Source organism: Benincasa hispida, chromosome 2 (assembly GCF_009727055.1).
Source record: "Benincasa hispida cultivar B227 chromosome 2, ASM972705v1, whole genome shotgun sequence".
NCBI lineage: Eukaryota > Viridiplantae > Streptophyta > Magnoliopsida > Cucurbitales > Cucurbitaceae > Benincasa > Benincasa hispida.
The window spans coordinates 36,934,836-36,948,858 of record NC_052350.1 but is presented as its reverse complement, the minus strand read 5'-3'; the positions used below and the strand labels follow the sequence as shown (position 1 = coordinate 36,948,858).

At 32.4% G+C, this 14,023-nt stretch overlaps 2 protein-coding genes and 1 non-coding gene across 4 annotated transcripts; 1 reads left to right on the top strand and 2 right to left on the bottom strand.

The window, feature by feature from the left end:
* The first annotated feature begins 1,806 nt into the window (after positions 1-1,806).
* LOC120070647 (coiled-coil domain-containing protein R3HCC1L) lies at positions 1,807-7,338 on the top strand. 2 transcript variants are annotated; one of them, XM_039022477.1, is made up of 7 exons: positions 1,807-2,219; positions 2,402-2,490; positions 2,702-2,770; positions 5,199-5,444; positions 5,857-6,018; positions 6,639-6,728; positions 6,817-7,338. In XM_039022477.1, the coding sequence occupies exons 1-7, from the start codon at positions 1,939-1,941 to the stop codon at positions 7,017-7,019; spliced, it is 1,140 nt and encodes a 379-aa protein (XP_038878405.1). In that variant the 5' UTR covers positions 1,807-1,938; the 3' UTR covers positions 7,020-7,338. The 2 variants fall into 2 exon arrangements, with proteins under 2 accessions (XP_038878405.1, XP_038878406.1); XM_039022478.1 differs by lacking the exon at positions 2,702-2,770.
* Positions 7,339-8,176: 838 nt separating this feature from the next.
* LOC120070693 (probable RNA 3'-terminal phosphate cyclase-like protein) lies at positions 8,177-13,013 on the bottom strand. The gene is made up of 6 exons (XM_039022538.1): positions 12,620-13,013; positions 12,359-12,508; positions 11,696-11,874; positions 10,847-11,022; positions 10,538-10,751; positions 8,177-8,672 (listed from the first exon to the last, which is right to left on the bottom strand). The coding sequence occupies exons 1-6, from the start codon at positions 12,822-12,824 to the stop codon at positions 8,463-8,465; spliced, it is 1,134 nt and encodes a 377-aa protein (XP_038878466.1). The 5' UTR covers positions 12,825-13,013; the 3' UTR covers positions 8,177-8,462.
* Positions 9,989-10,128, bottom strand: LOC120072401. Its single transcript, XR_005480461.1, has one exon. It is a non-coding gene; the product is annotated as a small nucleolar RNA snoR2/U65 (small nucleolar RNA).
* Positions 13,014-14,023: the final 1,010 nt, after the last annotated feature.

The window sequence follows — 14,023 nt, the reverse complement described above, 5'->3', positions numbered from 1 at the left end:
TAGACATTCAACTATTCATGCTTGATTAACACTAGGGAATATTCGCTAAAACTAAAGTTAAATTTCATAAATAGAATTGTAAACATATATTAAAAAAAAAAATACCTGAAAGATGAATGAGAGTGAGGATTCAAAGATGAAAGCAATACTTGTGAGAATTAAGAGATTGATGCAATGAGATTCGAACGACCGAGAGAGAGAGAATGCTTTATATGAATGAATTTCAAAGAATCAGAGAAATGAAAGTATCGTTTTGTTTTTTTTTTGAGTTATTAAAGCCAAGGGTGAAACAAATGGAATTTTACTCTTCGAAAAGGTAAAAAAAAAAGAGGTCATTTGTATTTGGTTAGTAAACACTTTTGATATCTGAACTTATATTAAAATAATAATTTAGTCCTTAAACTTTAGTAGGTAATGATTAAGTCACCATATTTTTAAATTTGTGACAATTTAATCCCTAAATTTTAATAATAACGATTTACTTCTTATACTTTACAGTTTGTAACGAATTAATCCCTACTGTGAAAATATTAGTATGATTTAATGATTTTTCTGCAAGGTTTTGATCGAAAATCAAATTTATTTATAAACTATAAACACTAAGTCGTTATGTAATAAAAATTGATACTTATTAAAATTTTTACAGGAGGGCTAAGTCCTTACAAATTGTAAGGTATACGAACAAAATCATTACTATGAATTAAGGTCACGTTTACGACATTGGTAACATAATTCATCCATTGTAATTTAGAAAATGAGTCCCATTTGATTGCTTTTGTGGTTATTTACTAATATTTTGTGATCGTAATGAAATGTGAGGCCTACCATGAAATCTATAATCGATCAATGTAATTTGATTGAGGATTTAAAGGTGTTCAATCAGATTACGATTACAAATAAGATGTTATCCACTATATTTTAAAATATTTTTGGACGGTTAAAGCATAAGACGGTAGATGTAAAAAGTATCCAAAAAAATATAAAATTTGGGATCGATGTATGGTTATTGATTTGTTGTTATCGACGTAGAGTTATATATTTATTTATTTATTTTTATTCGTTTTTGAGTAAAAAAAATAAAATCAAAGCAAAACAAATCCATGGTTTTTTGGGGCGTTATTTGCCGATAACATATCCATAAAAAAAATATTCAAAAATCCAAAACTTTGGGGTGTTATTTTCTTGATAAAAAAATAAAAAATCTAAAATTTTGGAATGTTATTTGCTCAATAACGATATCGATAAAAAAAATCAAAATTTTGCAATGTTATTTGCTAATGTATCCCTGAGAAAATCCAAAAATTTTAAAATTTTGGAATGTTATTGGTTCAATAAAGAGATAAAAAAAATCTAAAATTTTGGAATTGTAATTGTTCGATAATGGTACCCATAAAAATTCCAAAGAAATAAAAAAATTTGCGATGTTATTTGTTAACGTATCGATTAAAAATTAGAAAAAAAAACCTAAACTTTTGTTGGAAAATGGTTAAGTAAACAACATCAATAGTAATCAAATTAGGTTTGCAAACTAGTTAAGTAAACGTGTTCAAAACCAATCTAATTACCTTTAGGATTGAGGTTGGAAAATAAATCAAAATATTTATAAATATAACAAAATTTTACTGTGATTGCGATTATATATGTCTATTATGATAGTGATAGACGAATGGTAGCCTATTACTATTTATCGCGACGTATCACATAGTGATAGTTTACAATTATTTATAAATATTTTTAACAATTTCGTTATTTTAAAATAATTTCTTTTTCATTGAGTTTAAATAAACTCGGTGTATTTAGGAAATCTATTTAAACAAAGGGAGAAACAGAGCTCATTCATGGCGTACGAGCGAGAGATATTAAAGAACTTTCTGCACTATTTCCACTAAGAATCTCTACATCTCATCTTCTTCCATTGTTTGAGAATTAACCGGAGTTATGGACAATGAAGAAGAACGGCAACGCCGGCGATCTAACTGGAGCGAGACTGTGGAGGACCTCGTCACTGCCGGAGACACTGATGCTGCAATTTCTCTTCTTGAATCGGTGGTTTCCGACCTCCAAACTTCAGACAACTGTAATCCAGATCCTCAATTGGCTGCCGCTCTCACCGACTTGTCCGGTCTCTACTCTTCTAAAGGTCTCTCTCTCAAAGCCGACGACATTGCGGCTAAAGCTTTGGTTCTTAAACAACAAGCCCAAGTTTCTTGTCCTACTGGGTAAACTTTTTGTTCGAAATGTTAGGATTCAAGATATCCTAGTTCCAATTCTTGAAGTTAATCGGAATGTTAGTTATTAGTTTTCTTGATTAGAGGGATATCCTCATATGGATTCGCAGTTATCGATATCTTGGTTGGTTCGACTTCGATTTTTACTTCTTTATTTCCATTTCATCTTTCAGGCACGCGAAGATGAAAGAGGATCGAACTTCACCCACAACTATTTCACTGTCTTCTTGTTATTCTGTCGATGAAGCTTCCGTTGGAACTGGTGAATTTTTCGTCTTTTTCATATTTTCAATGGAGATGAAGTTGTAGTTCACTGGATAAACTTGGTTTGTTATCTCTAAACAACTATTTTGGTCACAAAAATTAAAAATATTAGTGAGATTAGTTCGATCATACCAAGAAACCCCAGGCAGTGCTTATAGAAAACTGGTTTGGTTATATATAATAGTAATGAGATGTAATATCTTTTGAAGGTAATTTGGATCATACGAGGGATAATCCAGACAATGCTGTACTCTGTGATGGGTCTTTGGATGATGATGGTACATTTACGTTGCCTTCAACTTATATTTACCCTTACACGGTCTCTTTGCCTTCCTGTGTTGATTCTATTGAGTAGGCTGTAGCTCTACAATTATATGTTGATATACATGAAAATTATAAATGTCAAGGTTTTTAGGTTTCTGAATGCAGTCACCTAAAAGACCTTGTTTTTTAAGAATAGACATCCTTACCTCACTTATATCGCCCAAACCTAAGACATTTCTAGAAGAAGTAGTGTTTATGATTGGATCTATTGGTTATAAAATGATTGTAACACCCAAAGGATACACTGTCTTGAAAAAGAATAAAGATTATTTATATCAATTCCTTTGAAAAGAGAGTACTTTTGGCTTCACCTAAAATTTATCTTCACTTTTTTTATAGATAAATTTTATTGTGATCAATAACCTTGGGAGTTTAAATGTATCAGAAGGTATTTCTTTCTCAATTTTAACACACTGTTGAACAAAATCCTAACAAAAATTTATAATGCATTTTAATTTGAATATTTCAAATGCGATCTACCATGCAAGATATATCGTTTTCTCATCAATAGTACATCAAAGACTAATAAATAATTAGATCAATGTCTAGTGGCTAATCTATAAGTGGATCGAGTTGAAGCAAGAATCCAGTTATGATTTGACAGTCTTGAGAATATAGTAAGGATGATTTCAACATAATTAGAATTATCTTTTGTTGCCAACTTGCCATGAAAGCCGTATCAGTAGAACTTGTAGATTCATGTTTCCTCAATATTATACTCTCTTTAGAACTCTTACCTAAGGGAGTTACTATATTTTCCTGTGTTAAAAAAGTACACCTACCATATGGTATGGTAGGTGTACTTATTCTATTTCTAAATGTTGGACTTTCTAGGAATTGGAAGTCTAAGGTTACTATTAATCTGGGAAGATGGTCACAGGATTGGGTTTTTGGACGACAAACATATTGTGCCATTATGGCAAGCCTCTTGTGTTTCTTTTTAGTCCTTATTCTACCTCAAATGCTGGTGTCAAAACAATCAGACCTGGAACTTTTTATAAAAACAAGATAGCAGAGGCCTCTTTTAGAGAGAGTTTAAATGCAGAAAGCCAATGCCCACCTGCCCACTCACCACGACCACCAGCACATTAGGGGTTTACAAAACAGTTGGAGCTAATCACAGGGGAAGAACGGTAAAAATAGGATTTAGAAAAGGTGTACCAAGTCAAGAATAAAGAAAACTTTCCAAATTATAAACTCATGCTCTACCTCTATCATTGTAAATGTAATAGTTTCCCCTAACGAGCAAATTAGGAAATTATCTTTTCTGTTTAATTTGTAATATTTGAGAGCTAAAGTTTATGGGATTTGACTAGATTAGATTAGTTTTATCCTATTTTGTTAGTTTTTCTTTCTTCTATTGATCTTGACGTATCATAAGTTGTAAAATAAGGAAGAAATATAAGAAATCTTCAATACTCAAGCCACACTCACTTTCCTTTGACTTCCAAATGTTGGCTACAATTATGCAAAAGCACTTGCTGCATGCTGGATTTTGACTAATCATGCCCTGAAAATCTAGAAAAGATTCTGACTGGGAATAGAACAAAAGGAATAGACAAGTTACTACTATGCTTCAATGCAAGCAAAAAAGTCATAGGGAATTTCTCCTCTCACTTATGTTAGTTTATAAGTCAGGTGCGGAAAGCATCAATCAGCTTTCAACTGCAGATTTGCACCATTGCTGGCACTTTCATTTTGCAAAATTTGGACTATCTAGGTACAGTACTTGGATTTTATGGGTTTTGATGGGTGGAGGGGTGACTGATTGATAAAGTTAGTCCTTTGGAGGAATTCTCCAACGACACCTCATAGAAATTTCTGATGGAAAGGAATTACAGAACCTCTAAGGAAAAGTTTAAAACTACAGAGACCATTTTGGATGATTTTCTGTAGACGGTCTCGTTGAATTCATTACGTGAATGCTTCTTGTATAGTTCCAATTTTAAGGTTAATTTGATCGCATATCCCTGATATTTTATTGATTAATTAAATTCAATGTTTAGCACCCTCACCCCACATACACACACACACTCAAATAGAAAAAACCTAAATGACGGACAAAGTTCTTAAAGGACTGCAGATCATGTGGTTGAATTTTGATAGTATGCTGTGGTTCAAACAATAATGAAGGAACAAGAAAAAGTTGGGTAGAATAGTTTAAAGGATAATTGCATTAGGTAGCACTTTATATACTATTTAGGAAAGGAAGTTGTGTCATACATATCACTAAAACCCTGTACCAATTTTATTTTGTTGTATAGCCAACCGATGTTTATCCTGCAATGATTCTTTTTTTTAATGCTTGTGGTAGAAAATAGTTGCAACTTAATTACAACAATTATAGTGTTATTTAAAAAAAGTGGTGGTTAAAATTTTCAGATTGGGAAGCTATTGCAGATCGCGCACCAAATGAGTTGCTCCCCTTGCAAAGTGAACCTGACAAACCAGAACTTTCAGTCAAAGAAACAAAAGACCAAACCCCTAGACGACGTGGGAGGGGAACATTTTCATATAATAAACATGAATTATACAGTGATAAGCTATCCGATTCTTCAACTACTAATGATACAAATGATGAAGATGCTTCTCATATGTTGGAGGTGGAGCATAGGGAGCTAAAAAGTGGTAAGACTGACACATAATTTACAAATATGATAGAAGGAAATTCTTTGTTGATTGTTTGCTAGATCACTGGTGAAATTCAAATTATGTAGTCGTATGGTTAGACCTTCAGGTTATGGAAGAATAGAGGAACAACATATTTACCTACAATGGATAAATACTTTCTTAGGCCCTGAAGTTTCACCAATATTTTCCATTGGTCTTTTAAGTTTCAGAACCGTATTGGAACGATTCAAATTGACCATTAGTTTTTTGGATTATTTGATCAAGTTTGAACATTGATATAATAATACTGCCATTGTTTTGGGCTTCTAAACGGTTAAAAAGATTTACTGATGTTTTGCACGTGAAGTCATGATTTTCACCCAAGAGCTAAGCCTTTTTTTAAAGTGAAATTTTTATTGTGTGAATCCAGCACAATATGGTACTCAACATGTTCTTGTTCTGGCGGACTTTCCACTGAGTACCAAAACAACAGATCTTGAAAGACTACTTGGGAATTTCATGAATTCTGGAGTTGTCATTCGCTGGGTCAATGATACAGTCGCACTTGCAGTATTTCAGACACCATCAGCTGGTAATTCTCGTAAAACTAATTTTCATTTTTGGGAAATCTTGTAGTACTGTTTTGTCATTAGGTATTGGACTTATCTCATTTTCTCAAACCTTATGTTATTTGTAAACTTCTATTTTCTATCTCGTTTTATGTCCTGTAGTTGACGATTCAAGAAGTGGCTAAGGCAGTAGATATTTGGTCATGTGTACGCCTTTTGTTATGTTGGTTACTAGTATCTTATTTCCTGTATATTATTTTCTTATTTGGCCTATGGTCAGTTCGGATAAACTTCTGAAAAAAGAGTGCTTTTAAGTGGAAACAGTTGGAACATTTTTGGAAGAGCCAATAATAAAGTGCATCTTCTTGAAACACTTGAAGTGCTTTTAAAATTCTTAAATCACTTTTTACTCATACAAAAGTTGTCCTAAATTCACACTTCGTCGTAGTCTTAGTAGTCACTTGGTTTCTTTTGTGGAGATCACTAAACTTCCTGCATGTGATGTCTCCCATCAAATGCCAGAATCTTCATATTTATATCAAATAATTATGTACCATTATGTCTCAATTGCTGATATCGATGAAATAGTTTCATGCATTAAAATTTAAGTTTTTTAAATAACTACCTCAGTTTTCTAATGCAGCACTTGAAGTTCTCAATCATGTTAGATGTCCTTTCACTTTACGTCAACTTGAGGAAAATGATAATCTTTTGAGCTCGATTCCACCAAGAGGTATGAGCTTCTTCTTCAGTGTGCTAGTAATTATTATGAACAAGAGCATTCTTTTGTCTCCTTATTTACATCATTTCATTAATGTCAGATCTGGAGCCTCCGAAACAGAGGCCAAAGACATCGGCTAGAACTGCCCAGCGGCTGATTGCTCAAGGAATGGGATTGAAGTTGCCGCTTTCCACTTCCTTCGGGTCAAAAGAACTCAGGAAACAGGAAGAAGACCGGAGGAACCGCATTGTCTCGAGGCAAAAATTGAGAGATGAAGCTTGGGGAGATGATGATCCAAGTTAGTCTCTTTCACTTATATTCTTGAACAGATGGATATTGGTTCCCCCCTATTTGTCTGAAGCATCAAGACAAACCAACGACAGCCATTGTTAAAATGATCGACCTTCGTTTTCTTTCTTTGTTTGCTCCCAATGCTTTACTCCACTTTTACTACCCATCCATTGTGTGAGTTAGATTTAGAGAAACATCAAAAACCTCATTCTTGTGGCTGCACTATTCTGTTTTTGGATTCATTGATCTGTTGTACAACTTGATTACTTGACATTGTACAGTTTGCTCGTCAAAAAGAAAGAAGAAAAAAGAAGTTGCTGAGGTTGCCAAACTTCTAGTTTTTAAAACAATTATGTTACGTAGTATGGAAAAGTGGGTGTTTTTTTTTTCTTTCCTTGTTGGCCATTTTTAGAATAGAGTTAATACTCCCATGGAAGGAGTTGCATCCAAAGCCAGAAACTAGGAATAGGAGTTATTTGTAAGTGTAGGTATATTCTTTCTATTCTCGTTTTGATCCGTTATTCTTTTCTTTGGTTCACAAATCCTTGGTAATTAAGATTAAATAATGCAATCTAGAAATAGATATTAGAAAGTTGAAACTTAATTTCATATTTCAAAGTTCTTAAATCCCATTTGATAGATATTTAATTATTATTTTTGTTTTTTAAAATTGGACCTTTGAACACTATTTTCACATCCAAATTTCTTTATTTTTTTTATCTATTTTTCACCAATGATTTAAAAACCAACCCAAATTTTGATAACTAAAATATGTAACTCTTAAAAATTTGTTTTTATCTTTTAAATTTAACTAAGAAGTTAATCATTGTACTTAAAAAAGATGCAAATCATTATAAAAAATGTAAATGAAATAGACTTCATTTTTAAAAACAAAAATCAAATGATTACCTAATAGGAGTTCAAAAATTTGTTTTTATTTTTAAAATTTAATTAAAAATTAACTCTTCCACCTAAGAAAATGTAATCAAAACCATAATAAAAAGTTGAGGAAAAACAAACTTAATTTTAAAAAAACAAAAAACAAAACAAAAACAAAAACAAAAACAAAATTGTTATCAAATCAACCTTAATATGCATAAAAAACTAATTATTGCCTTGTCAAACTCATCTGGGCATGTAGACTAACCCTAAACTGTTACTCATTTGAGTGTATAACCCCCCAATAATTTCAATTATACTTATACAAATCACTGTATGAATTGGGTTCGAACTTTGCCAACTTCTCATCCGGACTCCTGATGTATACGTATATTATATAAAGGAGTAAAGTTCGCTCTATAAACTCCTACCTCTATCTTTAGGATGTTTGGATTTTTCAAAATTTCATGCAAATCAGAAATACTAAACTTGGACCGAGACAACTTTTCAAATAACAATTAGGGTGGAATACGGCTAGGAACAACAAATCTAAATGAAATCTTTTGGGCGATTAGATTAGACGTGCTTCATCGAGAAGTTCTTTAAGTCGTAACCAACACATTTCAGTAAGATGGTATGGTTGGAATGATCTGGTTCAATATGAAACGTTACTTTCAAGAACTCTTCTATGTTTCTGAGAGTTGCTATCCCATATGGAGTGATCTCCCCAACCCGGACCTTCGAGACGTCCTTTGGACATAATGCACAAAGAAGGAACAATAATCCCTGCACAAACCAAACATGAATGTGTACACTCAATTAAGTGAGCAGATTTTAAGAATGGCAAAGCAAACAAGATTGCAAAGTAAAACTTTTAGTAGCCAAGTACTTTAAGAATCAGATATGCTTTCATGGTCTTAATCGTTTAGTTCTTGTGAAAGACTAACAAACTTTTTCGAACTAATGCAATATATACATAGGTAGGTAGCCAGTAAATATATATATACACACATATATATATATATTCAACTAAAACCAGTTCGAGAACGAAGAAAACAAACTTACATAATATGGGGTGTGGAGTCCACTTATTGCATTAGGTTAAGAAACACCTTTAGGGCCATTTGGCCCACCAACTTATTAAGAAAACACTATTGAAAGTAACATTTAATTCTTGCGAAAGACTAAATACGATCCAATATTATTGAACTTGCACATTTATCGAGTAACTCCATTTTCCTTTTTTTTTTATATTTTTTACGTTTACCAAGAAACTCCAGTTTCTCCATATGCCCCTCAATTTCTACTTTTCACATTTACAAAGTAACTCCATTTTACTTTCTTAATCTTCTTTTTACAATTATCGAAGAATTCAATCTTACAACTCTACATCTCAAACACAAACCTAACTAACCCCAGACATATTAACTCAACTCAATGGACCAAACGCCCCCTTTTAAGTCCAAGTTTCATAATGGTAATGTTTTAGTTCCTAAACTTCAATTTGGAATGGTTTAATTCCTATATTTTCAATTTTGTGATAATGTAATCTCTCTGTTTACAAATTGACAACAATTTAGTCCCTACCGTTGTAAATTTCATCAAAATTATGTGTACTACATAACAATTTAGTTTTATAGTTAATAAACAAATTCAACCCCTGATCAATTTACCAATCTATATGGTAAAAAATTTCATTGAATCTTATTAATATTTGACACGATAGAGACTAAATCATTGCAAATTGTAAGTAAAATACTAAATTGATAAAAAAAAAAATTAAAAGTACAGGAACTTAATCGTTATAAACTTAATTTGAAGGACTAAACTATTTCTTCCATGAAAGTTCAGGGATCAAAAGTGTTTTTTTTTTGTTATCCACTACACTATGTTCGTTGGCCACTAATCCCTAGAGAGGTTCTGCCCATCCTAAGGCCAGCTCCATGAAAACTACGAGAGATCAATGTTTTATTCAGCCTGGTTGCATGGTTCATCTAGAATTAGAAAAAACCCAAAAGACTTCGGAGGTGTAGGGACAAATTTTAAGTCCCACATTTTACGTGTATGTTCATTACCCTCAAATTTATTTAAAAGAGAAAAAAATATGTAATCACACAAAATAGCTCTGTAAATCTATAGAAAAAAGATGAACATGTTTCTATCAAGATGTGAAATTTTTTTTGGTTCAATCATAGCAGCACAAGTCACCATCAATGAGCTATCGACGATGTGACATTGAACCAAAAAAAGTTGCATGCACTGGGGTTTGAACCCGTGCATAGGAAGATGGAAGACATACAGCTTGACACTGACTACCCAAGAAATTTCAATATAGTGAATACAAACGTTCATTAGCTATCAATTTAAGCATCTATGATAGTAAATACTAGTTTCAGTTTCTTTCACCTATTCCCTTTGGGCTCTCACTCATATTACAGGATAGGTACTTTGAAACTAACAGTGAAGAGGTTCCGTGATAATCATACGGGTAAATAAAGTCAATAAAAAACTGCTTGATAACAAGGACTTCAATTCACAAGGAAATTCAAACGTTTAGTATGAAAAGTAAGTAAAGAAACTCAAATGACAAAGAAAATGAATTGAAATCGAGGTGAATCAGAACAAGAATTTGTTTGTTGGAGAATGCTAACCTGGTGTGTGGAGTCAACTACGCCACCATTTTTTATGTCATTGAGCAAAGCAAAAGCCATATCTTCACCAACGTCTTCAGGATTTGGAAGCTCTTGCTTCTCTTCTTCGAACTCGGTTGTTTCTTCAGCATATCCATATGAAACTGCAGTATCAACAGATATTAAACAATCCGTCGTAGTTTCCGCAACCAGTGAAATGCCAAACCCAGGTGAACTGCCATTGAAAACCATATTCTTTTAAGACATAAACATGAGGCAATTGAGGACTGAACTTCAAAGAAATGAATTCAAAGCAGAAAGAAAGCATACTTTCCAGCTCGAGGTCCCTTTCTATGATCAGTACCTATATGCACATCTGGAAGCAGGCGATTAAATACTCCACGAGCTGCAGTTATCATGGCATGCTCAAACTGAGAAGACACCCTAGTTGAAAATGAAACACCTCTAATTCTTTTGACCAATCCTTCATCAGTCCAAGATACTGCCTGCCAATCACATTAACAATCTTTTTTCTGTGAGAAACAGAAGGAAAAAAAATAAAATAAAGCATCAAAAGGGACAGGCTTAAAACCCTTCAGGATGAAGGATCCCCGAGACAACAATAAATGAGACACAATTATACAGAAGGCCTCCAGTTTAAAAGAGTGAATATTACAAAATGATTCGAGTACAACACTCCAATTCGAGGTACAACATCAATAACCTGGATCAATTGCAACTATAATTTCCTCCAATAAGTTTTAAATGTCATGTGGAAGTTGTGGGATTCATTTGAACTTCAATCTGCAACCTTATCTAATCTAAACTAACCTAGTTAAATCGACTTAACCCTAACTAAGCTGACCCAACTGTGTGTGATACTTAAGTTTATATTACTTTTAAGTTGTTTGCGTCTTTAGTTTTTAATAGTTTGAACGGCATCTATTCTAATCGTTGTCCTTGAATTCTAAACGAAATATAAGAATTGTTCCTGGAAAATATAAAGGATTTTACCTATATTGATGCACAGAAAAAAAAAAGTAATTTACAAAATTATATTATTCTATGGAAAAAAAGTCCAAATATTTAAGCTCATTATTGCATAAACAGAGAAAATGAACATTTGAAAGAGCCACGAATGAAATGAAATCAAAGGATACATAAGATGTTCTAACTCACAGAGAAACTTTTAACACTTGAGATGGTCAAAATCACTTCTCCACCGCCATGAGGTGGTACCCCACGACTTTCAATTTTCAAATTTACATCATCTGGATTAACTCCAAAACGCTTTAACATGGGCAAGGTAGTAGATTGGAAAGTATCAACGGATGGATCCTTTGAATCATTTGTAATACCTAAAGAAATAGAATATTAATCAATTAAAGTGCAAAAATACCATTATACCAAAAAAAAAAAAAAAAATGAGTTCGAAACCGAACTCTCATTGAGAATTATGAAGGCATAAACAAGTACAATACAAAAAACAAACCATTCCTCACACCCAAATACGAAGGAGTTCAACTAAAAATACAATTATATGTATTGCTATCTGGTGTATTCTATGAGAAATAAGAGGTTGAAAATAAGATGTAATATTCAAAGAGCTACACAAACTAAAAACTCCCAAACTTAGTTTGATTGGGAACTACTACTAATGTGTACTACTCCAAAGTTCAATTAAAAGCTTGTTTAAGTGGTATAAGATCATGAACACGCTACAATAATCAAATTTCGTATATAATCCAAAATTCCAAATCATTGGCTAAATATTAAGACAGCAAAACTAACTCAAGACAGTGAGCAGGAAAAAAAAAAAAAAAAAAGAAAAGCTAGACTAACCTTTCAGCTTAATGGAGAGGGGCTTCCTACCAAACAAAGCAAGAAGAATCAATGGCTCAAGGAAATAGCCAATGGAGCGACTAAGACCACAATCATGCACCAAATTTCTCCCACCCATCACAATCCCAGGCTTGTACTTCAAGCTTGTGCCTGAAGGAAAAAAGAACATACATCAACAAACCAATAAAAGAACAGAAACTAAGAGGACAGAGAATGAAAAATTGAAGAACAATGGAAACTGGAATAATGATTAAGGAGTACCGGTCTCATTGATGTCGATGAAACAGTCATCGCAGACCTTCTCCAACAAGTCGAGAAAGGATTTCTCGTAAGGTCGAAGGCCTGGAGAGATCGTATTGGGTCGAATATCATAGATTCGAACTGGAGTGCGGCTCAGTGTTGCCAATACCAATCTTTGTCTTAGAATTTGGCTTCCCTTTAATTCTTTGTACTTTGTCTTCACCATTATTCCTTCTTCTCTACGTCGATTCGTCGGTTTTTTATTGAAAAACAGATGAAAAATATAACTTACAGAGCAGTTGCCACGGCGACGCTGCGGCGGTGGCGGGCGGCAGAGAGCGATAAAAGAGAAGAAAAAACCTAGCAATGTATATATATTCTTCTTTCTTTCTTTTGTTTTTTAAGAACGAATTGGATGATATATGGATTAACTATTTAAATATGGTTTTGAGCTATTTTTAAATAAAAAAAATGAACCAAAATAGACTGTGATGGATGACAATAGATTATTTTGTGTCTATAGACAAAGATAAATATAGTATCATGAGAGATACATATAATAGTTTATCACGGGCTATCGAATATAGATTGTGATATTTTATTTTCGGTTTTTTTAATGGGTAGGAATCTTGGCCATTTTAAATTATTTAAAAAATGCTAAATTACACAAAATATCCCTAAATTTGGTACTTTATGTCAAAAAGAACTTTAAACTTTCAAAAGTTTTAAAAACAACCTTAAAACTTTAAAAAAGAATTTTTAAAATACTCTTGTATTTAGTTTTGGATGAAGATCATGAGTGTTTTGTTTTAAAAAAAATCCTTGAATTTTCAAAAAGTTTAAAAAATGTCGTTAGTGTCAGTATACGAACACAAATCGTAAATACTCGTTTAAAATATCTTTGGACTTTTAAAAGTTGTTTAATACTCTTAGCCTTACAAAAAATAATAAGAAAAATGCTCCTATTGTTAGTATAGTGATCCATTTATTTGATGTTCTATTGACTTTAAAAAGAATCAAGTTTAAAACAAATTATATAGATATTCTCTTTTTTCATATCGATTGTCCAATTCTTACACCAATTTTTTCACAACAAAATATAAACTATAATTTCAAGTTAAAAGCATAAAATCCCACAAAACTCCAAAAAAATAAAAATATCCCCTTAAAACTTATCAAAACTATAAATAGTCAAATACAAAAAGAACGTATTGGCTATAAACAAATACACAACTACCAACTTATAATCTTGTCAAAACATACAAGTCTTAAGGACCTCTTGGTGCTTCCATTATTATCTTTCTTTTTGTTATAATGAAGGGGACAATTATTTTAATGTGATAAACAAAAAGTTAAATAGTTCACAAGAATGAGAATAAAATGAGAGGAAAAAAAAGAGAAAAATAGAGAAGTGATAGTTCATAG

Coding starts and splice junctions, on each gene's coding strand:
- LOC120070647 (XM_039022477.1), top strand. CDS start 1,939: ATGGACAATGAAGAAGAACGGCAACGCCGGCGATCTAACTGGAGCGAG. Junction 2,771..5,198: donor TGGGTCTTTGGATGATGATG/GTACATTTACGT, acceptor TAAAATTTTCAG/ATTGGGAAGCTATTGCAGAT. Junction 5,445..5,856: donor GCATAGGGAGCTAAAAAGTG/GTAAGACTGACA, acceptor GTGTGAATCCAG/CACAATATGGTACTCAACAT.
- LOC120070693 (XM_039022538.1), bottom strand. CDS start 12,824: ATGGTGAAGACAAAGTACAAAGAATTAAAGGGAAGCCAAATTCTAAGA. Junction 12,509..12,619: donor CATCGACATCAATGAGACCG/GTACTCCTTAAT, acceptor TTTTTCCTTCAG/GCACAAGCTTGAAGTACAAG. Junction 10,752..10,846: donor AAGGGACCTCGAGCTGGAAA/GTATGCTTTCTT, acceptor TTTCAATGGCAG/TTCACCTGGGTTTGGCATTT.